The sequence below is a fragment of the Heterocephalus glaber genome, unplaced genomic scaffold (genome assembly GCF_053883595.1).
Source record: "Heterocephalus glaber isolate CG9 unplaced genomic scaffold, H.glaber_assembly_v1.0 deba00001687, whole genome shotgun sequence".
NCBI lineage: Eukaryota > Metazoa > Chordata > Mammalia > Rodentia > Bathyergidae > Heterocephalus > Heterocephalus glaber.
This window is the reverse complement of record NW_028258412.1, coordinates 16,123,452-16,148,832: the sequence shown is the minus strand read 5'-3', so window position 1 is coordinate 16,148,832 and position 25,381 is coordinate 16,123,452. Positions and strand designations below refer to the sequence as shown.

Here is a 25,381-nt window from a genome sequence, read left to right as displayed (position 1 = left end):
ATAGTAACAGATTCTAACCCATTGAATAAGATAGAAATAGATAAGTATACACTGATAGAGATGAATAAAAAGTGAAAAATTCCTTAAAATGCAATGTCACTTAATGAATATAGAATGATAGTATTTGAAAATCACTAATTGGTAACCATCATGATAATAACTGATTCAGAAAAAAATTCAACTAGTATGTAAGAATGAGATGAGGCTTGGGATTTTTACATGATCTCAAAGAATATCCTCACAAAACACTGAAGGGAGAAGAAAGTAACTTTGCAGTTGAATTCTGGCAGATAATGTCTTAATAAAGTGATTAAATTGAACATCATAATTGATGGGGCAAATCAACATCCTGTACTACACGATAGGATGCAGTGAAGACAACACAGAATTACTTCAGTGATACTCGGCCAAAGATGCACAACCTGGCGTAATCATAAGGAAACATGGAACAAATCCAAATTGAGGGACATTCCACAAAATTTGAGTGCCTGTCCTTAAACTGTCAAGGCCATGAATGTCAGGGACAATTCAAGAAACCATTTGGAGTTGAAGGAGATGAGAGACATGATAACAGGGCTCCGTGCATCATCCCGGCTGGGGTCCTTTCTCAATAAAGGACAGCACTGGGGCAGTGGGCGATGGGATCCAAACAGTGAGTATATGTAGGACTTCTTGCAGCTTCTCTGTTATTTTGAAATTGTTCCAAGGTAAAAAGTTAAAGAAAAAAATGTGTTTCTGATCAAAATGAGATAATAAAAATTGGATTTAACCTTCTGCTTCAAGCAGTTGGAAAATTGGACAAAAATACCCATTTTCCCCCTAGAATACTCACAGGCAGCACTTGCAGCTGCAGTGTTTAACCTGATAACTTGCAGACTGTAGTCTTAACCCCCAAAGTTTGCCATGAAATCTTGCTCTTCTTATAATTTTTTTGCATTGATATAGTAAATAGTCTTGGCAATGAAAGATACCATTCTATTTATAGTATTCTGTTTTTAGTAGTGGTGCTTCCATTTATAAAATATAGTAATTCTTGATGGCTGAAAATTAAATGAACACTGGCAATGAGCTGCACTTTTTTTCTAAGTAGAAAATGAATTAAACTATGGTCTTCAGACATTGTTTTCCCTAGGAGAAGCAGAACAAGGTGAGGCCTCTAATTACACTAGCTTCCCAACTGGAAAAAATTCCAGACTTGGAAAGAGAACCTGAACAGAGTCTAAGGCTTCTCTGAGTTTAGGAGACACCAATAAGCGTTCAGGGACACTAAGGTGTAGAATTTGTGGATCTATGTACGAGAGAGGAGGGAGTTCCACAGAGGGAAACTCTGGAGATCTACTGAGGATTCCCTCCAGTCTTTGGCTGGATATTAGTCTGTACATGTATGACGGGAAATACCTGCTGCCAAGGAAAGAGCTACCTGAAAGGATAAGTTGCAACAATTCTTGGAACTCAAGCAGAGCTGGGAGTAGTTAACATCTCCACCATGGAGAGTGGAAAGATTGTTGTAAGATTGTTGTGTGGGAAACCTCAGAAGGGTATCACATTTTTAGTAGTAGAAGTAAATTAGCTTTAACCTAGGATCTTTCTTTCTTTTTTGGCGGGGGCGGGGTGGGGCTGGGGGCGGACTGGAGATCGAACTCAGGTCCTTATGCTTGCGAGGCCGGCGGCGGAACCACTGAGCTAAATCCCCAGCCCTAGACTAGGATCTTTCTTTAAAAAGGCTGAAAAGCAAGCCCCAAAAGAATCCAAATTACTGATTTTGTTAGGGTTTGTGTGTGTGTGTGTGGGTGGGTGGGTGTGTGTGGTACTGGGGATCAAACTTGGGACCTTGCACTTGGAAGGCAGGTGGTGGCACCACTGAGCTAAATCCCCGGCCCCTATAAGATACTTTTAAAAGCTCCAAATGGGATCTCTGATATGTTCTTCCAGGTATCTTCCATATTATGCTTATTTCACTAGTTATGTTGTAGGAAAAAATTGGCTGATGTCAGAGGCTGTGTGCTCAGTGATGTCTCTTGCACAGTATCTGCCTCATTAGTATTTTCCCTTGTAGAAGAGTTGGTCCAAAGTCTTTGGCTTCTCCATCAACCTGTTTTTCCTTTGACTTTGTTAACTCTAAATTCTTCCATTTAATCACATTACCATAGTCTCATACTATATAGTATTTGGCCCCTTTTCAATTTACTGTGTCTTCATTTTTGAGTCTTCATTTTCAAGTGTTTTTACCTTTTTACTTTGAACTTGAGAGTTACTAAATATAAAATTCGTCTCTCTTCCTCTTCTCTTGACTCCATTTCTGCTTTGGTGATCGCATGTCTGGTCTCTGCTTTGCTTATATCTTAACCAGTCACTTCAGTGGTCCTCAAGCCCATTCAGATTCTAATTTAAAAAGCAGCTCCCATAATATTTCCTATTTATTGTTTTTCTGCCAAAGGCAGCCGAATTCAAGCTCTGCACTGTGGTGAGCTGGCATGTTGAGGATGACATGTGGCCTCCAGGGAAGGAATAAATTCATTTAGCTCTTTTCTCTTTCGAGACCCTCACGATTTAGCCCTTCTTTATGACCCTTGTCTGCACTGATCTTAGTCTCCCATTGGTACCTCCTCCATTAGAGGAAAACTTCTTTTGTTCTCTCAAACTTTATGCTTCCATTATGGTTCTGGCCTACGGTTCAACTTGACATTATGTGTAGAGTTACTATGAATGAAGAGGTACATATTTAGTGAGTCCTCTGGGTATATTTTAAATTTTTGTTAGATTGCCTTTTTCCTTGTTGGGGAATTTCTTTCAACTCTTGCTTAATTCCTGATAGGCAAGTGTTTATTTACATGGTGGAAATTAAGATTGCCAGCTGTCTTTATAAATAGCTTCATTCATTGTCTCTGAATGTAGTTAATTGATCCTATTTAACTACTATGAAGCTGAGACCAAGCTTCAGGTGTTTATTGGGCAAGCTCAAGAGAAGAGGAGCTCATGGCTAAAATCAGTTCTAATCAAGAAGGGACCAAAGATCACAAGACAAACTTTGTAGTTCAAGAAGTGACCAGTCCATGACTTTCTAAACTATTAACCAGTTTTAAATTTTATGGTGCATGGAAAAGATCAAAGGGAGGGGCAACACCAATTGTGTTGTTTTCCAAAACCAGTTCAGTGATTATTTACCTTTCAAGCAATTAACATAATTACCATTATGCTAAAAAGTAATTTTGGAAAGTTCTGCCCTGAGCCCTTACGACTCCTCTGGGACAGTTTTAGTTGGGACTTATCTTTTTGATGGAAACCTAATTGCGATTTTGGCTTTGTGCACACAAACAGAAGCAGCTAATTGTTTAGGCAAATAGCAGATTAATTTAAATATGCATCCCTAATAAAACAAAAATGGTATCCATTATGGTCCTTGTTCCCATGACGAGGAATATAAATATTCTGTTTAAGTACCATTAGGTGGAGGTCTTAAGGATTATCAACATTATTTCACAGTGGTAGCACTTTCCAGATACCAAGTAATCTTTACAAAAGCTAACATAAATCAGTTTAAACTCATTTAGATCCCATTTCCACTATTCGAGGTTTCATTACCACACTCTGGTTGGCCTCCTTTGGGAGGGGGGAGGGGCATGCTGTAAACTGGCATGGGTGCCCATCCACAGCTGCTAAGCAGGCTTTATGTCTCCTCAAAAGGCCCATCCTCGTTACTCATGTCACCGTTAATGACTGTTCCTAGTCTAGGGTGGACTCAGAGTTCTTCAGCCCTGCTGCTGCTCATCAGGGTAGAGGGTCCTGCACCCAGGGAGCAGGTAGGACTGCCTGGCCCTACCCCCCCCCGCGCCTACATTTTGGGGCTTTGACCCACACTCATTGTCTTCTTTCAGATTTTTTTTAAATACCCAGTTTCTTCTTTTATCTGTATCTTTTTCACATTTCTTATTAGTAAAACAGTACCATTGTGTCCTAGCCCTACATCAGAATTAAACATATTTATACAGCTGTTGAGATTTGTGTCAAGAAACTTGTGCTATATTTTCCATTCTGATGTGGGGGGAAAATGAGGGCTCTTACACTCTGGCTCTTAAGCTTATGCCTGGTACAGCAAATGGTGACAAAGACCTGCTTTTGAGATCACTGAGAATCTGCACAGAACCTCCCTTTGCCTTTGCTAGGATTTTTCTTGTTTTACTTTGGCCTAATATGGAGGATGAGTGTGGTAGACAACGTGTGTCCTTGCTGTGAGGCCCCTCCTTAGCCACTCTAGAGGAAGGTAAGTTCATAGGATTTGAGTTTATCTTTTGGCCTCAGCTGATTGGACAAGGGATGGGGAGCCCTTCATGGACTAGGAATAGAAGATCTTGTGGGGTGGGGGGACGGCTGTTGTTCTTCGTATACAATAGGTCTCAACTTATGAATGAGTTCCATTCTGGGAGAATGTTTGTAAGTTGGAGTCCTTTGTAATCTAACAAAGTGAGTCTTTTACAGTACACTTGTGAATCTTATACAACTCATTCTATACTCAGGAACAAGGGAAGCTGGACTGTGGAGAAAAGAAGGAAACTGTTGTAGAGAGAATTAAAGACAAGGTCTGTGCTTCAGGCAAGAGACAAGCTCTGCCTTTCTTTCTCACACGTCTTCCTGGTTCTGATCCCTTGTAATCTCCAGCTGGACTTCCTGCCCTTGGGCTCTGTTGACATAGCCCATGTCTTTCCAGTTGGTTTTCCTTCTGTGTTTAAACTAGTTTCACTGGGATTTCTGTTTCTTACAGCCAAATGTTCCTTTGATGAAGCACATGACAAAACACTCAGCAAGCCTTTACTGATGTACAATAACATTTAACACTGTGAATTCACTGTCATAGGGAATAGAGGAGGAAAAGGACACAATCTTACCACTTGGTAAGTCCACATAATGTCAGGAGCCAAATCCATCTGAGAAGCGAATTTCTTTGGTTCTGACAGTCACTGACTACTGCTTCCTTACTAGTCACACAGTGAATGTGGACCATGTTCTACTTGAAATGTCTCAAGACTTAGCCCCTCCTTTTGGGGAATCTGAAAATAGTGTGACCACATGACAAAAAATTAAGCTTAGGGTTGGGGATTTAGCTCAGTGGTTTCGCCACCTGCTGCACAAGCACAAGAACCCGAGTTCAATCCCCGGTACCAAAAAAAAAGTTAAGCTTGGATAACATTGTTCCATTGTACCTTATATATATGGCTCTGTTATGTTGTGTTTTACATTTTAGTCAAATGTTTGTTTTCCTCCAGTATGTGTTTTGTGAGAATGGGGATCATATCCTTTCAATCTTCATCTGCTTCCAATTGGGATGTTTGGCAGATGTCACTGGAGTGCTAGCTCCGTGTAGTCAGAATTTTTTTTTTTTTTTTTGGTACCAGGGATCGAACTCAGAACCTTGCATTTGCAAGGCAGGCGTGATGCCACTGAGTTAAATCCCCAGCCCCTGACATCCTGACATTTTTTTGTTTTATTTCATCTTATTCACTACAATGCCTCCCATTCTTAAAACTGTGCCTTGGGTTGGGGATTTAGCTCCGTGGTTCCTCAGCCTGCTGCACAAGCGCAAGGACCCGAGTTTGATCCCTGGTACTACAAAAAAAAAAAAGGAAATTGCAAAACTTGGGGAAGTTGCAGAATTTTATGAGGCAGGCAGCAGAACCACTGAGCTAAATCCCCACCCCTTGCAGGATTTTATAATGTTGATCTTGGAAAGACAGCAGAAGTGGTGATTGTGTGGGTAAATTAAAATGACTTTTTTCTTATTATTTAAATCACTCTACAAGGTAGTTGCTTGCTTATGAAGAAATAACAATGTATGTAAGGTTTATAACATAATATGGAAATAAAAGGTATGACAACCATAGCACAAAACTTGAGAGGGAAGAAATGGAACTGTGGCACTGTAAATTTCTTACCCTCGGTGAAGTGTTACAATATCACTGGAAGGCAGTCTGTGGTAGTAAGGGATGTATGTCAAAATCCTGAAGCAACCACTATGGTAAAATGACAAAGAATTTTGGCTCCTAAGCTAACATAGCAGTAACAATGGAATAAAAACATACACAACCCAAGAAATAGAGAGAGAGAGAGAGAGAGAGAGAGAGAGAGAGAGAGAGAGAGAGAGAGAAGCAGCAAAGAACAGTTAGAATAAATAGAAAAATAGCAGGCTTAACCCAATCTTATCAGTAATCACATTAAATATAGTCTAATAGTCTAAATACCCCAGTTGAAAGCAAGACCAACTATATGCTGTCTGCAAGAAACCTACTTAAGTACAAAGACAGAAGGCAAAATGAAAAGATGGGAAAAAATATATCTACTAACAGTACATAATCAAAAAAAAGCTGGAGTGGGTATGTCAATAAAAAGCAGTGAATTTCAGAGCAACGATTCTCTCCAGGGCTAAAGAGAGACATTACATATGATAAAGGATCAATTCTCCTAGCAGACATAACAGTCCCAAATGTATATGCATCAAAAGTGATGTTGGAGGTCTGGGCAGTGACACCAGTGCCATTGCAAGTGAGTTCCTGCCTGTTATACACACTATGACTGAAGTGCAGAAATTGAAAAAGATAGCAGTGGAACAGGCACTCAGAAGAGAATCTGACCATTAAATTGATGGAACCCAAGAATATTTTTTTCCAAAAAGACCCTTCTTAGGATGGCTCTGTGAAACTCATCTTTGTTGTACAGTGTATTTTATTGCATCCAGTTCTGTTGGAAAAGTGATGCCACAAAACCAAGACTTGATTAATAATGAAAAATGTGTTTATAGATAAACTCCATGTGTGCTTAGAATGAGCTGTGGTTAAATAGCTTCCACACTTGGCAGAAAGCAGGGTGAGTTTGGTGGTGTGCATCAGTTACTCATCAGGCCCATAGTTATTTTATGCACTTGTAAATACAGCCACTCATCCTGCAGTTTGCTAGCTAAATTCTAGCTCAGCCTCATCAACATCAAGTGGCTTTGGACCCTTTGTTCAGCCAGTCAGAGCTTCTCTTTCTTCTCTTATGTGGAATGAGTTTATGCTCCTCCCAAGATACAAGGGAGCCCTTTACAAGAAGAGATAAATGAGTTTATGAACACTTGGAAGCTTCATACAAGTAGCAGTTTTTATTTCTCTTTACTCTTTGTTGTGATGTCTCAAAACAACTGCAATGCAGAGTATTTGGAAGAGGGATATGCAAAGATGAGATGTCTTGGAATGGGAGATCTGTCTCTTATTTAATGAGTAGAGCCGCTGGCATTTTTTGTGGCCCATCTTTTCCCTCTGGGTCAGGATGGAAAGAATTTGCCAAAATATTTGTCAGGGAAATGTGGTGTAGAGCCTCTCCCAATCAGCTTATCTTCTAAATTTATCATAATTCTTAGAAGAGTATACTGTGTTTTACGTTTGAATGTTTAACTTGTGGAAAGGTCTGCTTTTGTTTGCAGTCACCTACTTAGCCTACCGACAGTTTGAAAGTCTTGCAAAGTGGCCTGAATATATTTTCTTCTAACTCTTTATATGTACTGAATGGTACTTTATAGCAAAAGCCTAATTTCAAAGCATTTGCAGTTTACATACAAAATACAAAGCAAGAAAAGGGACAGATAAGAAGATTGATTACAAAGAAAAGTGAAGAGCTTTATTCTGGCCAACAGGACATTATAAGGAAATAACAGTGATTTGTTGATGAGCAATAAAGAAGAAATTAGCATTATTGATAGATTAAACATGCTTTATAGTGTCTCAGCAGACACTATAGAAGACATAAAAATTAAAGGTAAAAGGGAATGGCCTGTCCTCAGTATTTTATACAGTTGGTCTCTAATCCACCCAGCAGTCCTGTGCAGTAGGTAATGCTATCTCCAGTTTTACAAGTGGGGAAAGTGTCTCACAGCTGTGGCATAACTCCCTCAGGTCCTGCAGCTGGCAAGCAGTGGGGCTGGATTTAAATACCACAGACTCTGCTGTCTCAACAGTTATTTCTCACTGAATTTTGAAAAATATCATGATTATTTTATAATTGTACATATTAAGTGAATTTAAAATTGTTGTCTGCATTGTTTCTACCTAGGATTTCTTCATATTTGGGACCTGAGGACTGGAACGTGTCCTGTCCATCGCTTTGAGCATGATGCACGAATACAGGCACTGGCTCTCAGCCGGGAAGGTGCCACCGTTGCCACTGCTTCTGCTTTTGACGTTGTGATGTTGTCCCCCAGTGAGGAGGGGTACTGGCAGATAGCTGCAGAATTTGAAGTTCAGAAACTGGTGAGCTCTTAGTCTGATCATTTTATTTTTCATTCTTAGAATCTCTGAGTCTAATAGAAACAAATAATGATGTTAGCAGCTCCCATTCCCCTGGGTCTTCTTAAGGGTCTTACATCCATAAATCCCACAACGGCCTTGCAAAATAGGTGGTACTATTTTCCGCATTTACCAAGAAGCCAAGGGGTGTGAGAGCAGTGGATTGACTTGCCTCAGGTTTCAGAGCTAAGAAGATGATTCACACCTCCATGCTGGGTTGAAGTATAGCTCAGTACACACCTACCTAGCATGCATGAGGCCCTGCCTGCATTCAGTCCCCACCACTGCACAAGATAAAACATGCAAACTCCAGAACTGACTTCAGGGCCAGAGTTCATTGTAGTTTTCAGCCTCTTTCAGACTAACATGGTAGACTCACACCCCAGGAAGTCTGAGATCGGTTTCTGGCTGAATGTGTAAGTGAAAATGAGTTCAGTGGTGTCGTCCCAGTCCATATAGAAGAAAGGTTTCCATCCTATACTGTCTTCATCCCAAAGTTGTCTCACCTGTAATGATGAGCAACTCTTGAGTGAAAATAGATTTAAGTCGGTGATAATTGGGTAGCCATGCTCCAGGATGTTTTGTGTGAAGCTGAGCTGACATAAGAATTTATTTAGGGTTCAGCTGTATGTGAACCTCTGTATATGTGTGTGGTGGAAGATGATTGGTAGTAAGTAATGCCTAAATCTATCTTTGCTGAATTGGATTTAATTTAAACAAACTTGCTTTTGGCACTGGTTAGGAGAGTGAGCAGAAAAGCCAACATTGAATCATGAATTAATAGCCTGACCTGGAACCAATCCTTATTTCTCTCTCTTTATTCCTGGGTGGAAATCTTATTAGATTTCAGTAACTTAAAAAGCCATGGCATCACCACTTCACTCATCAGCTTCTTGGTCCTTTAAAGATTGAATCTCTGCAGTCTAGATTTAGGGTTCCCCCAAAACTGCCTCCTGCTGTCATCTTGTCTTGGGGTTTTATTAGGAAAAGTAGAAGTGCATTATTTCTGTTTATCCTAAAAACCACCATAGTGCATATTATATAGTCTGGCCAAAGAACGTGGTGGGCCAGCGGTAATTATATGAACTGAGACAATTACTTAAGATGCGAGTCCCCCTGTAAAGTGTAAATCCTGCCTTGGCAATAAGGTAGGATCTTGGCACAGACTAGAAGCTTTTTAAAATAGTTTACAGCTCCCAGCAAATGGCACAACCGCCATCAGTCTGAGCCCCTTGGCCTGTCAAAAGTCCAACTTCAAGATGAAGTTAAACAGCCAACTGAGGATCTCCATTTTGGGAAAAGAAGAAGTGAGTTTTTGCAGAGAGGGGAAGCAAGCAGCCAATGCTGGAGGCATGTTTTACAATACTTTTTTATGTATTCTTACCCTGCCCGAGGACTTGCACCAAATGTCCTGATATCCCTGGAAAGGTACCCCCTGACCTGCAGAGCTGGACATGGTTGTCTTCCCCAGATACTCTCCCTGAATAGCAGTGGCAGCTTTCCCGGGTTTGCAGCATTAGCCTAGAGCGTCTGTCCTTTGAGATGGACCTGTGGCTGGGGATGTTGGGCTGCCTCTCACATGGTTGGGCCCAAAGATTAGCAGAGTCACCCGGATGTTTACTCTCTTTCAAGCTCCTCTGGACAGTCTTCAGGATTCAGGCTTTTGAATTTGTCTGGCATGTTGTCAGGGCACGGTGTCCTTTTACACCATGGATTTTCATAATTACATGGTGTGCCTCACCTTCAGCATTTATGCTCTCATCATTTACTGAAGGACCTGATGTAAACTGCAATAGGGAGAACTGTGCCACTTGTGGTTACAGAAAAGCAAATTATTTTTTATAGGTGCTCCTCCTCTCGTGCAAATTAGAGAAAGTGTTAGTAATGGTGCGGTTGAGAGCACTGCAGCACTGTGCAGTGGGCTTCCTGCCCTCAGAGGATCATTGCCTGACATGGAAATCAGGAGAGAGCAGAGAGCTCAGATACTTTGAACTTTTTGGCAACACATTTTTGATATTTTCACAAACTTGTTAAAATACGGGTTTTGCTAATTTGGAACTGAGTGAATTTTTTTTTCAGTTTCTTGTGAAAAATAAAACTTTTAAAAAATAGATTTTGTACCTTCATGATTCAAAATTTTAAGAACATAATAAGGCCAATAAATGGGAATCCTCCTGCCCCATCCTACAGCGCAGTTCCTCAAGGCAACTCTTGTTAGAAGATTCGTGCATGTGCAAAGTCGAGTGCATCATATGCCTCTCCTGCCCCATCTTTTACACGTTAGCACACTGGGGGCCCTCTTACTCACCTTGGCTTTCTCGCTGCCCCCAAATTATCTTACAGATTATCCCTTTGTATCAGTTTATAAAGACTGTCTTCATGGTTTTTTCTGTGACTATGGTATTTCAGTGTATAAGGTACTTAAAGTTAATTTAGTTTGTTTGCAATGGGTGTTTTGGTTTTGCCAGTTTTTATCTATGACAGAGTAGTACTACACTGAATAACCTTGTTCACAATCATTTTGCATACATGTAGGTTTATTTGTAAGGACATTCCTAGAAGTGGCCTTACTGGGTCAAAGCGTATATGTATTTGACATTTTGATAAGTGTTAGCAGATTTCCCATAATAGAAGCTGGACCAGATTTTAACCCCATCAACAGTAATAGGATCCATAAACATGGGTGTCCCTGCTTCACTTCCAGCCTAGTGTGTTCTTGGACTTTTTCATCTTTACTGATGTGATAGATAGAAAATAGTATCTCAAATGAATTTTCACTTTGTATTTTTCTGTATGGGAGTATACTGTGGTTTCTCTTAGGATGAGCATCTTTCATTTGGGCAAGGGCTGTTTGTTTACTTTCCTGTAAACAGTTCTTTTGTCCATCTTTTCTTTTGGGTTGATGGTCTTCTCATTTATGTGTAGGAGGAATTTGATATTTTTGATGATTTAGTATGACTAAAGAACTCTTATCATTTAACAGGTTGATTACCTTGAAATAGTCCCAGATACTGGAAGGTACCCTGTGGCAATAGCCACTGCTGGAGATCTGGTATACCTGCTAAAAGCCGAAGACTCAGCCAGAACCCTCCATTATGTCTACGGCCAGCCAGTCACCTGTCTAGATGTCTCAGCCAACCATGTTGCTTTTGGTGTGAAGAGTCTGGGATGGGTGTACGAAGGAAACAAGGTACAAAAATAACAAGATGTTCAATTAACCAAAAAACCCCACACATTTTCATTTTTTAGATGGCAGTTGAAAAGCTGATATTTTTATTTTCAGATGAACTAGGGAGCATATCAGCATATGCATAAACACTTCAGAAGGACTTAAAATAAAAGTGATTATTTCCTTCTTCATCCCTTTCCCCAGTCCCACAGCACAGAAGAAACTATTAATTTTTAACTATCCATGTAGAAAAGTTTAATGCATATATAGGTACATTTGTGTGCTAAGAATATACCTTTGTAGAAATGGGATCATAGTACACATTCTGTATCCAACATTTTTACTCAATAATATGCCTTGGAGAGTATTCCATGGCAGCCTGTGCCAAGCTGTCCCTCCCTAGGACTCCAGCATGTGGTCACAACCCTATATAGCCAGTCCCCTCCCTGGTGACGTTTCATCTGCTTTCATTGCTTTGGCTATCTTGGACAATACAACAGTGCAGAGTGCAACTTGTGAAAGTCCTTGTGTAGTGTCTCATGCATGAAGATACTGACAAACATTGCCAAACTGCACTCTAAAAAGATTGCATCAAATTTTACATTTTCACTGACAGTGCATAAAAGTACCTTCTGATATTCTGTGAGCCAGAGCAGAGAGACAAGTTTTTAATTGAAATTCTTTGAATGAGGACTGAATTTTATCACTCTAGGTTTTTACTCTCCTGACTGTAGTACTCAGTCTTAAAGCTGATTTGTGGAACTTTGTTTCTTCTCAGATGGAATCAGGGTGGGGGTGGGGGTTGTAGATATAGAATATAGATATGAAGTTTTTGTTTGGTTTCTATTTTTTCCTATTTGCCTGCTCCTGACCCTGCTGGTAGTTGGTGGGATTCCTGGGAAAGAATATCCCTGAGCCAAAATCTCCTTTGATGACATCCTTCTCCCAAGGAAGGAGGAGACCCCGTACCACATTACAATAGTGTGAATCAGAAACACCAGGATTTGGGTGCACGTGGCCCAGCCCTATCATGTACCACTCTAACTTTAGGCAGGGTGCTTAACCCTATTTCCTCATTTGTGAAATGGAATTCCTAATGGTATTTGCTTCCAAAAGTTGTAGGATTAAATGAAACAGTGTATGTAAAGTTGTAAGCTTTAAGCATCAGTGCCTGGCACATGAGAGTTAACTCTCACCATGTGCTTTCTGTTATTTGTACAACTCATAGTTGGATTTTGGTCTCTGGTGGTGCTTTTTACATCTTATTCCCCCTGTGTGTTTCACCTGTAAGATCATGTCTCACTTGTATAGGTGCCACTGTTTTTATAACCTAGTAGTACTCAAGAATTGAAGATCTTGGATTCCAATCACATATTCTCCATCGAGCAAGACTAATATGCAGTAGAAAGTACCCAAGGCATGGTGTGTTCTCTCTGAGAGAAGGCAGCCCTCCATGCTGGGTAGGCCTGTTTTGTTGGAGCAGATCCAGGGTCTTAGTTGGAAAGTCTGTGATGATAGAACTCCTGAGCTTTGTCTTCTCAGGAAGGGGAAAGGAGCTAGAAGTGATTTCCTATGGCAGTTTCCTTTTTCCAGCTCTGGGAAGATTTATTTTCTGAGCTTGTTTGTTGAGAGAGGAGAAGCTAATTACTTCCTAATTTTTCATGTTAAACTTCCAAGTTTTTGTTACCTCATTCATTTTTAGAGTTCTCTTATATTTACTACCAGTCTGGTTTAGATTTTTCATATTTTTAATCTAGTTTATTTTTTGATGCTGGGGGTGGGACCCAGGGCCTCACATATGCTAAGCTCATATTATACTGAGCTACACCCTGAGCCCTCTCTCGAATTTTCAACAGATTTTTCATCTAGTGGATCCTGTTTCTTTTTTGACTTATCTGAATGTATTTATTCCTGTAGTGATACGATCTTAGTGGATACATTTGAGAAACCAAATTGTAAAAGGACACTTCAGCACAAAATTAGACTCGAAAGGTCCTTAAAATGCAGATGTAAGTAGGCATTAATTTTTTGGATGCCTCAGATTTTTCAATTAAAAACATTAATCATGAGAATCCACTGATTGATACATTAATTTTTTAAAAAGTTCACGCTGAAAAATGTATAGGCTCTCAGGGCCAGGGATTTAGCTCAGTGGTGCTGTGCCTGTCTCGCAAGCACTAGGTCCTGAGTTCAATCGCTAGTACAGGGCGGGGCGGTGTGGGGGGAGATGTATAGGCTCTCACATAACCTATCTGATGTTTTTCACTGGTGTTAAAAGTAGCAGTGCAAGTAAGTTTGCTACACAAATATTTCAAAATATCAGTTTGGAAGCTGACAGTAACATTTAGTCATCCAAATATTTTGTGAGTAGAACACCAAGCCTCCAGACATGTGTGTAGGTGACTGGCTGGGAATAACTTTGCATCAAGATGTTTCTCCTTCATGAATGCCGCCCATTCAAGAGTAAGATGTATGCTAAGCTTCCTCTATGTACCTTTTCTTATTTTTGCAAAGGCACAACTTTCCAGCTGATTGTCTTTATTGGATTTTTTTCTTCTTCAGAAAAAACTGTCATTTTAATGAAGTGTAATTGTTGGGGCTGGGAAAGTAGCTCAGCAGTGCTGTGCCTGCCTGCCAAGTGCAAGGTCCTGAGTTCAATCCCTAGTACTGAAAAAAAAAATGTAATTATTGCATAACATTTCCATGTGAATTAAGCCACATCATGGGTGGCTTAGTATCATCCTGCTGTGCGATAATGTGATGTCATAATTCCTGAATAGTTTCACGTGCAAGGCTCAGTGGCCCTTTGCTTGTGAATGCCATGTTTTGGCTGTATTTGTGGTTCACCCTGGCCGTGTGAGTCCCCACACATTTTATTAAGTGGGTGTGAGGCGATTAGCAGTAGATTTTACCTGGAGCTGTAGACACACTTGTTTGTGCCTGTGCCTCTGGCTTCTGTATCTGAGATTCAGATGAAGGCTTTGTGAGAACAGAGTTGCTTTATCTTCATTTGTACGTGATACAGAACTGGGGTGTAGCTATAGTCCATTATTGATTAACTAATAAAAGTAGACTGTGAAATCCAAAGGCTAAAATAGAATTGGAGTTAGGAACTCAAATCTTCCTAGCCTGTAGAAGCACTCCAGAGGTGCTGGTGTTTAGCTACAAAATGGCCTTGCACCATATGCTGGCCACATTAGCATTGTCTAGGCACTGTAGCTGTATGAGCATCCAGTAATAATGGTTCGAATTCATCCTTTTATATATTTAACTAGCCAACCTGTCATGTAGTCATCACGAACACTTACTGAGCACCAGTTGTGTTCCTGGCGAGGCAGTGTTAAAACAGCACTGCACACAAATTTCAGCAAACTGGTAGTTGGCAAGAAACCATGCTCTGTTAATAAACATACTTTTCTAAGTAAACAACCAAGTAATTCAGCAAAAGCTCATCTGTTTAATCTTTAAAGAAAGGCTTGTGAATATAGCTGATTCATGGGTCCCTTCCAGCTCAGGGAGGAAGGGCTCAGAGACTCAGTGCTACAGACATTTGGGTTTGCCTGTGGGGCAGGGGTTCCCCAACTTGGATTTCAGAGGTCAGAATTTGGGGAACCACATTTGGGTTTGCCAGCATTTCCTTTGGCCACATAAAGTCATAGGAGAAATGGCTGTTGTCTGTTTTTATCCTTTCTTAAAATGTCAGATTTTTAAACTTCTTTTTTTAAAAATTACTTTTTGACTAGGTAATATATTCTTCTGATTCAGAAATCAAAAGATAGAATGTAGGGCTAGGGATTTAGCTCAGTGGTTTCACCGCCTGCTGTGGCAAGCGCAAGGACCCGAGTTCGATCCCGGTACCAAAAAAAAAAAAGATAGAATGTGTTATGTACATGTGCCAACTCCCTACAAGGAATATAATCATTATGTAATGCAAACATGTACTAATAAAAAATAAAAACTGAAAAACCTACAATAGGAAAAAAATAAACATGACCAAAAAACATGACGAAAAGATGGGAAGGAAGTATAGAGGAAAGCCTCCTTCCCGTTCCCTTGCACTTGCCACTCACTTTCTCTTCCTGGAGCCAAATTGGTGTTGCTAGTCTGGCACATTTTGCGAGGCACAGTTTATGCACTTATTAACAAACTACTATATACGTTCTCAGCTTCCTCTTTTTAAAAATGCAAATGGTTGTGCTTTTTCCTACAACAAAATCTTTTGGAGATAATTTCTTAGGACCTATTTCTTTCCTGCATTACTCTCTTTGATTTCTTGGAACTTTATAATACTGCATCTTATATGTCTTGGTTAATTCAGCTAGCCCACACTGATGAATGCTGGATTGCACCCAATGTTTTGCTGTCACAAACAATACTTGGTTTACATGAATGTATTTGTAGGATTCATTCCTCAAGGTAGACTTATGCCTCAAAGGCACCTGTGCCTACATAATTTGGATGGATATTGCCTTCCATGCAAGTTGTACCTTGGGCAGTGGTGGATGGTGGGACAACCCATTGCCCTGGTGGTGCTTTGATACCTTTTCTCCTTCAGACTTTACAGAAAGATCATAACAAAACGAGGCCAAGTGGGCTCTCTGTTTTGAGGGTGAATGACAGACCACATGGCTTCCCCTAGAATCAGTGCAGCGGGTCTGAGAGCCCTATCAAATCAGTTTTGGTGGAAAGAGCAGTGACACACATGGATGTGAAAGGGAGTAGATGATTTTTCAAGATTGTACCTTGACCTGCCTCTTTCTTGTGTAAAATGAAAAGGATTGGACACATGACCTTTGAGCTCCTGTCCAGTACCCACATTCCAGGATTCTCTGCTTAGGACATTTAAACATTTTCTGTTAGCTGTGGAGTTTTGTACTGAGCTGAAACTTCACTGGAAGATTCTGAGTAGCCGAGGACTTCTGAAAAGGGCTGAGGCATCCAGTGCTTCCATTTCTTCTCTAAGGTCCATGCTTACTGGCAGGAATGATTGGGTAGGAGATTGGTATTTTTTCAGCAGTTCCTGTGTCTTGCTGGGTAAGTGGTATGTGTTTGAAGGACTGCATGAAGGTTTTTTACTTTTAGGCAGAAAAAGATGGTGAAGTTTTGATGGTGCCATCTTGGGTTCTCAGTTCAGCAGCATATATGACCTTAAAGGTGGCCATTGCTAAGTGGCACGTGATTGTAAAAGAAAGCAAATGTAAAAGTAATTACTCTGGCTACATCTCTTCATCCTGCTGCAGTGCAGAAGTCACTGTTAACTCTGTTAACATGGCCCCCTTTGCCCAAACGTCTCTTTAAAGTTTGTTTTTGTGTCTCATAGTTCCTGAATCTGTCAAAAATACTTTAATTTATGAAAACACATTTATGATACTATATCATCTTTATTAATTCTTTTGCTGTTTGAATTAAATTTTGCCCTCAGAGGTGGAGGGTTACAAGATAGAATTGCCTTGCTTAAGAGCATTATGTTGACGATGAGCCTCATGCCTCATAAAGGAAAAGAGAGATCCACTTAGGGCTCTTAGCATCATTCTATGTATTTGGACATATTTCCTAATTTAGTTCTGAAGTACTTGGCATTTGATGGCAGATTGTATTAGGCAGCACGAGACATGCATCCTAATCAGGGAGTTGTGAGTGAAGTAATCCAGAAGGCTGGAATGTGTTTGACAAGGACGCTTGCTTGGCGCTGCTGCCTCAGCTTACATCACACTGGAAAATAATTGCTAATGTCTCCTATGATAATCATTCCCCATATGAGGACGTGAAGAGACTCTGGATTGGTTGTCTGTCCTCGTCACCAATTGAAATATCTGTCTGGGAGAGCCTTTGGAATCAGAAAAGCAGGGCTCATAGACTGGCCACATCCCCATCCCTGCACCAGGACAGAAACCCATCTCCTCTTTTGTTCAAGGTTCCATTCCAGAGGAGAGTAAAGGTTTGGTATTTTTAAAGCAGGATGAATAATTTAAAATTGTAAGACCATAAAATCTATCTAATTTCGTTTTCATCTTCACCTTGAACCTTTTATTTTTTACTATTTTCCTTTTGCAGAGATTTAGAAAAATAGCTTCTGGAGGCCAGTTTTCTGGGTTGAATGATCAGAAGAACCCATGGTTGTTAAGGTTTCTGTCCTTGTTAGTGAATCTTGATTGAAAACATGCTATATGCTAGAAATCTGATTGGCACTTGAAGCAGAGATGAATCACACATGACATCTGCCTCAAGGATGCCAGCCTGTGGTCCTTAACGATGACTTAGCAACGGAAAGGTAGTTTTCTCCAGGGTGAGATGAACACAAGGTGATAAGACCTTTGCAGTGAACTTGAATTCCAGAGTGATGAAAAATTATATAAATAGATGAGAAATGAATGTTCAAATGTATTTTGTACATGTTTTAGTATTTATTTTGGTTTTTTTTGAGACAGGGTTTCACCATGTAGTTCACGCTGTCCTTGAACTCATGATGATCCTTCCTGCCTCAGCCTACCAGGTGTTGGTTTTATGGCAGAGCAGAGCAGCTCAGTGTTGCAGCCAAGAGCCACAGCTCTGAGGCACAACCGAGCTTTACTGCTCAGTGTGACATCGCTGAGTCACAGCTCTCATAATTTGAAGACTCAAGTCAGTTGGTCAGCTGAAGAGGTGGAGAAAAATCCCTTATTACCCCTATTAGGCCGGCGAGCCTGGGGGTCTCAGAGGAGTCTGGGAACTTGGACAGAAATGAGAGCCTCCTTATATAGGGATCTACAGAGTAGGCCAGCATGCTCAGGGTAGCAGGGGGCGGGAGTTACAGAACATTCCTGAAAGGTCACACAGTTCAAACAGTCACAAACCATTTTGATACATTGGGCAGGAGACCAGCAACACAGACTTACATTTCTAAAACAAAACATTCTGTGGGGAAAAAAATGGAGGCAAGGCAAGGGCCTGACTTATTGTATAGCACTTCTCTGTCACTGGAATTATAGATGTGTACAACTATGCCTGGCTTTTAGTATTTAAAGGTATCAATAATTGATGTCATTGTTAATATATTGTTGGGGTTTTTTGCTAGTATTTATTTAATTTAATTTTTAAAAATTTTATTGGTACATTTTAGGTATACAATATAATGACATTCATCATTGGAAATTTGCACCTTTACATAATCTCTTGGTTCTTATTTTTCCCCCTTCCCCTGCCCTCCCTTCAACCCCTCCATCCCTCCCTATTTACAAAGACTTTGTCTCCATTTTTTCATTTTCTCATATTAATTCCATTCCCTTCTTTCCTTTCCCCTACCCCTCCCACTTCCCCTTCCCCTTTGCTCCTTTTCTTATTTCACATTATCTGTTACACCTTTTAGTCCTTGTTTACATTTTCAGTTTAATATATTGTTTTTGTTATTGTTGTTGTCGTTGTTAATATATTGTTAATAATGAGTAGGGATAAATGAAACTCTCCTCACTTGTAGTGAAACCTTGAAGTATCTCCAGGGTTCTGGGGTTTTTTCAAGATAGAGCAAAAACCCCTCTAACCTAGAGGCCTTAGAAGACTCAAATGTCTGTGGTATTCTACACCAGACACAAAGGGTTATTCTATGGAAAATGTTTCTCTGAGTGCTGTTTCTGCTTCAAAAGCTAAGAGTGGTTTAGGAACTCTAGTGATCCTGGAAGAGAAGGATACAGTTATAGAAGGTAAATCTAGGGAAAATTTACTTTCAGCTACAGTTAAGGTAGTAGTCACATCACCATTGGAGACCAAGCGTGGTCTGTGGAGTGAGGTGAACCTTTGGCAAGTTATGCCCCTTCCTTATCTCGTTTGGAAACTTGGGGTGATACCTAGGAAAGGTAGGTAACATGTTTTGTACATGGCCAGTGCTCTCTGCTTTGGGGTCAGGTGGGAGCTCATCAGGCACAGCCTTGGAGGGACAGTGCAGGTGGAGGCAGCAAGTCTGCACAAGGGGCTTCCACAGTGGGGAAACAGTGCCCCGGTGGTCCACGCCAGCTGGAGTGTCGGAGTGGGTGCCATGCACTAGCCATACTTGTAACGATGGTTTCTTCACAAGACTCCTTTTCTGCAAGAATGCAAGTAGAGGAGAAAGGAATGGGTCAGTTTAGCTTCTGCGCATCTAATGCAGTGAGTTAATATGAGTGCTGAGTCACTTTGTATAAAAGCCTTCATGATGTGAAGTCTTATTGGAGCTGGCATCATGTCTTCAATGACTTCTGTCTGAACTCACGCTTGCATAGTTTTTGTATGTCAGTGACACTTGAATTTTCTAATTTTTAAACAAATTAATCAGTATTCTTGAGTTTCTGAACAAGTTTAGAAAACTATTACATTGAAGTATGTGATGTTCATTGCCTTTTTCCCATTTAGCTTTTGAATTAAGTTTAGAATTTTATTTAGGGCCTACTTTTTCTAATGGCTTCCCTGATTATGTGGACTCTCCATCCTGGTTCACCATCCCACACCCATGGCAGAGTGTGAATTTGGAGTTAATTCTTGGTTTTATTTCACCTGGATAGGTGGGTGTGGCTTTGGTTACTTTGTGTCAAGTGAGTCTCAGAGAAAACATTTCTCAGACTGAAACCTGGTTTGTTAATGTTAAAAACAGGCGCATCTTTCAGTTAGTGATGATTGGAGGAAAGCCTGATGGAAATGTTTTCCTTTTTTCCAGGAGTGGAAAGCTATAGAGTGGGCTGTCCACTTCCCACTATTCCAAACAGTTGAGGCTGATGAGGGTGGTTTGAGGAGAGCAGGAAAAGAGAGGCACATAAAAAATGGCCTGTGTGGGTTTGAATCTCAGAATATTTAAGATATTTTACTATCTTAAATACACATAACAATTTAAACTTGACTAACATGGTATTATCCCATAGAGAACTTTTACCTTTTATGCAGTATGCCAATGCCAATGAATATGATTTATTAATTTGCCTAACACTTAGGTCTTCTGCAAAGAAGCTGTTGGTAGGGAGTAGATTTATAGTTAACTTATGAGTTACTGAGTTGCACATGAGTTCTAATGAATAGCAAAGTTACTTTTCATAAGATACATCCCCATGTAGTCAGACAAAGGACAGCTTCAGGTCAGCCCATGTTTGAGCAATCACTTTCCACAATAAGAGACACGGGAGGAGTGATAAGGTTTGAAGTATGTGAAAATGAGACCGAGAGTAGTGGAAAGTGTGCCCTGTGCAGGAAGCAGTTCTGCTGTCACCTGATGTCTAGCCACTACTCCCCTGTCTTGAGCGAAAACTGAGCCAGCCATGTGGGACAACTGGCTGGGGTCCAACTCAGTTGTATACCCAGATCTTTGCAGGTTAGTACTTTGGCCCAGACTACCTCCTCCCCGGTGGCCTCTGCTCAGTGACATTTCCTTGGGCTGTGATCTCTTGCCTTGTTTACACAAAAGTTTTAAAGTGCATGTTGAAAATGACATGAAAATAATGTCATGAATTATATTCCCTCCACAGGCCCTGCCCTTTCCCCACCTTACGCTCTTGGGCATCTCTTGATATTCCACCTGGTGGTCCATTTCAGGTTTTTCAGGGCAACGTAGCATGCTGACAACTGTGGGTACGGCCCTGGTGCCCACCTTCAGCTTGGGGAGTCAGAACCCATCTTGCCTCCTGGCTCCCCAGTCCCATGTCTGCAAGATGAGCCCCTTGTTCCAGCCAGGAGGGTGCAGTCCTGAAAGTGCCAGTGGTCATTCCGGACCAGGCACTGGTGATAACATTCCTTCTTCCGGGAACCTCCATCTCTCCCAAGTCCTTTCAGGAAAGGCTCATGCAGAGTCTCAGCTGCCTCAAGAAACCTCACCAACTCTTCTGAGCTCTTATATCCCGCAGGTCCTGCATTTCACGTGTTGCCACTGTTATTGTTCAGCATGATTGCTTAACAGGGCAGCACTGGGGAAGCAAGAAGTGATCTGTTTCAGGTGGGTAACACTTGTCGGTGGCTGAAACTCTTTTCAGCTTGGGAGGCAGCACAGTGTAGTATAGTGGAGAGGTTCTCACCTGTGGCAAGGTGGGGTCAGAATCCACAGGAGTCTGATTAAAATAAGGGTCGCTCGCCTCCAGAGCTATTGGTCCACTGGGACTGGGACAGGGCCTGAGAATTCATGGTGTGGTGAGAGCCCAGAGCTGCTGCTGGTTCTGGCACAACATTTCAAGTACTCTGGGGTAGAGGCTTGAAGAACAAGAACCTTGAAGTCCACCTTCCCATGTTTGAATCCTGATTCTAGAACTTCTTGGCTAGGTAAGAGGTGTGCCCTCCCTCCATCTCTGCTTCCTTGTTATACACCAAGTAAAACTGTGGCCTCTACCTTACGGAATTGTGGGGAGCGGGTGAGATGATGTGTTGTAGCCATGTTTGGCACCATAAGCAAGCACCTAAATAGTAACATAACTATTTTTGATAGGAATCAGGAAACAACATTGTGGTATGGTAGCAGACTGACATGGGAATGAGAATGGCTGGGCTCTGCCTGGTGCCACCTCGGCTACCTTTGTCACCTGTGTGATTTGGGGCAAGTTACTTAAGGTGATTTAAGTGTCAGGTTCTTGACACATAAAATGATGAAAGTAGTATTTATCCATCTTCCTCTTGGTGGTTGTGAGACTCCAATGGAATAATATTTAGAAAGGGTTTACATGAAAAGCATATCCTGGGGATTATAGACAGTGTCTGCCAAACTGTTAAGCAGGTCTCTGGTGATACCATCATGTGCCACATAGCATGATTAGAAATGGTCATGCCTCAGGGTGAAGGGGACCCTGTGGGTGCATTGTCTGCCCCACGCCAAAGGCTGTGACTTCACTGCAGTTTTCACTCTCCCCCTTCAGCTGTCATTTGTTTCAGTGATCTGACTTCAGTAACGTTCATTCTGTCTACCCTCTTGAACCCTTTGTCTGGTCTAACTTGAAACTAAACTAGAAGCAGCCAGGCTAGGCAAAAGAAAATTGATAACCAAGCTAGTTTAAGGTCCTGAGAATTTCATATACTATGTTAATTAAGATTATAGATTTATAGATGATTTTATGTTATAAGCAGCTCACACATAATCTTTCCATTTTGAAAATAATGTCCAAGTTCCCTTTAATTTTAAAGAATTCATGTTACAATTGGCAGCCTCAGTTTTCTCCCAGTAAAACACACTTAATAATAATTCTTTCTCCTGGGGACTGTGATTATGCACATGCGGTTAATATTTGTGAAGTGCTTGGAAACTGTCAGTGCTCCTTATTATGATGAAGCATGTTGGGGACATGAAAGGAGGATGTGAGGGTTTTCAGCTCTCAGTCATACATTTGCATAATAATTAAAATCTCTTCACTCTTCACTGGACTAACTGGACAGCAAACATTTCCTGTTCATTTCACCGAACCTCTTACCAGTTCTTTGTGATCCCATCCCTTATCCTCATTCTAGCATGGGTACAGAGATTATCTGCAGGGATCCCGAGGCAAAGCAAAGAGCCGTATTGTGCTCACCTCTCAGAGCAGACCTGTCTCCCTTTGTCATTCCAAGGACCTGTGGGAGGGGGGCAAAGGGGGGGAGGGAGAAATAGGAGGGGGTTGGGATCCTCTTTGCCTTTGCCTCTCAGGCTTAGGTCACAATAGGTGTCAGTTTGGCCTCTAGTCGGTCCTTTGTAGACATCTGCCCACATCACAAAGCCCCGCGCCTGGCACAGCCTGGGTGATTGGCACCGCCTGCCCAGGAAGAGTCCAGTCCTGGAACAGCGGGGGTTGCAGGTGCATTGGCACGTGGTGGGAGCGAGTACAAGCCTTGCCTACCCAGCTCCTGGCGAGACTCAGCAACACTGTCCTGTCCCTGAAATATCTTGGCCTTGTGGGCTTGTCACTCCAATTAAAACTTAAACATGAAAGCGGCCCAGGCTTCTTCTCCCTTTGTGCTGAGTGTGAGTGTGGACTGTGCCAGAAGCATGTCATGGAAACTGCTAGGGGAGCACATTTCGGGGTACTGTGCTCTGTCAGGGATCCATCTCTTCAAGCCCTGCATCTTGCTGGTGGCTGCTGCTAAGTGCACCTGAGAGGCAAGGCTCTGTTTGCCAACAGAAAGTCACCTGTGGGACAGCGGTGAAAGTCATTTTCCACATGTTCATAGATACGGCTGTGTTACCAAGCCTCACGCTATGACTTATCTCTGGCAAGGACTTACAAAATAGTCTCTTTGGCTGATTGTCAAAAATTACATCATATCGGAGTAAACTGCTTTTAAATCAGACATCCATTATTCATGTGTATGAACTGCTTTTTTATTTTTTTATTGGTTGTTTTGTATATGATTTACTCTTTTCTCACTAGCTTTCCCTCTTTCCCCAATTGTCCATCTTTCTCATCTCTTTTATTTTTAAACCATAGCTCATCTGTGAATTTATAGAGGCTGTTCTCTTAGCTTTGTGTGTGAACATCAGCATCTAGATCTTGCATTTTTTGTAGTTAAATTTCACATTTCTGTGGGTTATAGTTACATTGGGTTAGAATGGTATTTTGGGTTTTTCTTTTATATCTTTTACATTTTACAAAATAAGAATTACTAGATCTGTACTGAATGAAGCTGTTCCTGTCCCTCAGGAAGCAGCTAAATCAGTTGCTGTTGAACAGCAGATTGAGTTAGTATACATTTGTATTCGTGAAGTCTCTCTTTACTCTAAGATAGCATAGTTTTTGCCTGTAATGGACAGATACACACAGAGATGTGTAGCATTTAGGAGAGGGAGAGGAGAGCATTTATGGGAGAGAGGGAGAGATAAAACTACTGTTTCATCAAAAGTATCCTGAGTCCCTCCCATGTGCCACATACCGTGCAGGTGTCCAAAGAAGTGTATGTTCTCTCCAGACCATAATGCCAGAGCATACTCGTGTATCTGGCATTTCTGCAATTGTACATTTTCCTCATTTTTGACATTTGACTGTTGGGAATGATAAGGACTCAATATAGTTTTTGCTGTTCACCCCCAAACCAGCATTGTTTTTGTTGTATAGAGTCGGTGTTTGCATACTTCTATCTTTGTTTACTATTTCTTCCAGCGTCTCAGACCCTTTTTCTGGGGTGATTTTCTGTCGCCCGAAAGTACGTTCTTCAGGAAGTTTTTTCAGTGAGAATCTTTTGACCACAAGTGCTGTCTGTGTTTCTATCTAAAAACATCTTTATTTCATCCTCATTCTTAGAAGATAGTTTTGCTGGTCTTTTATAGTTCTAGGTTGACAGGATTCTCCTTCTGTCCTTTGAAGATATTATTGCTTTTGACTTCCATTGAAGCTACTGAGAAGTTGGCTGTCAGTATAATTGTTATTCCCTTTTAGGACTTTTTCTCTTCATTTGATGCTTTTAAGATCATCTCTTTGTTTTTACTTTCCTGTGGTTTCACTCCAGTGTTTCTGTGTGTGGATTTAGCTTTATCTGTCCTGCTTGGGATTTCTGATGCTTCTTTCCTTTCAGCTGTAGAAAATTATCAGTATCTTATTGAAAGTTTCTTCGGTTTGGAACTCAGGGTAGCTCTGTGTCAGGCCAGCTTATTCTCTCCTCTCTGCTGTTCACCACTTGCTCATATTTTCCAGCTTTCTGTGGGTTGCTTTTACCTTTTGTTTTTTTGGTACTGGGGAACCTAACTCAGGACCTTGCACTTGGGAGGCAGGCAAGGCTCCACTGAGCTGAATCCCCGGCCCTTCTCTGGGTTGCATTTTGAGTAATTCCTCAAGTCAGTCTTCCTATTCACAGATTCTGTCTTGGATTCTTTTTTCTTGTTAAACTTATCCATTGACTTTGTAATTTCTAGGAACTCTGTGTTTTGTTTTTCAAATCTGCTTAATCAGTTTTGCTACCTTTTACCCTCTCTTATCTGTAAACATTTTGTACATGCTTGTTTTATATTCTCTATCTGATACATTTC

At 41.1% G+C, this 25,381-nt stretch overlaps 1 protein-coding gene across 3 annotated transcripts in view; it reads left to right on the top strand.

Annotated features, from left to right (window-relative positions):
- The window catches only part of Fbxw8 (F-box and WD repeat domain containing 8), a 117,802-nt gene that overhangs the window by 57,542 nt on the left and 34,879 nt on the right, over positions 1-25,381 (top strand). For all 3 annotated transcript variants that reach the window (XM_021257386.2, XM_004843712.4, XM_021257388.2), the window contains exons 6-7: positions 8,077-8,273; positions 11,293-11,499. In XM_021257386.2, coding sequence (XP_021113045.1) covers positions 8,077-8,273; positions 11,293-11,499 — 404 coding nt within the window. The remainder of the gene's footprint in view (positions 1-8,076; positions 8,274-11,292; positions 11,500-25,381) is intronic.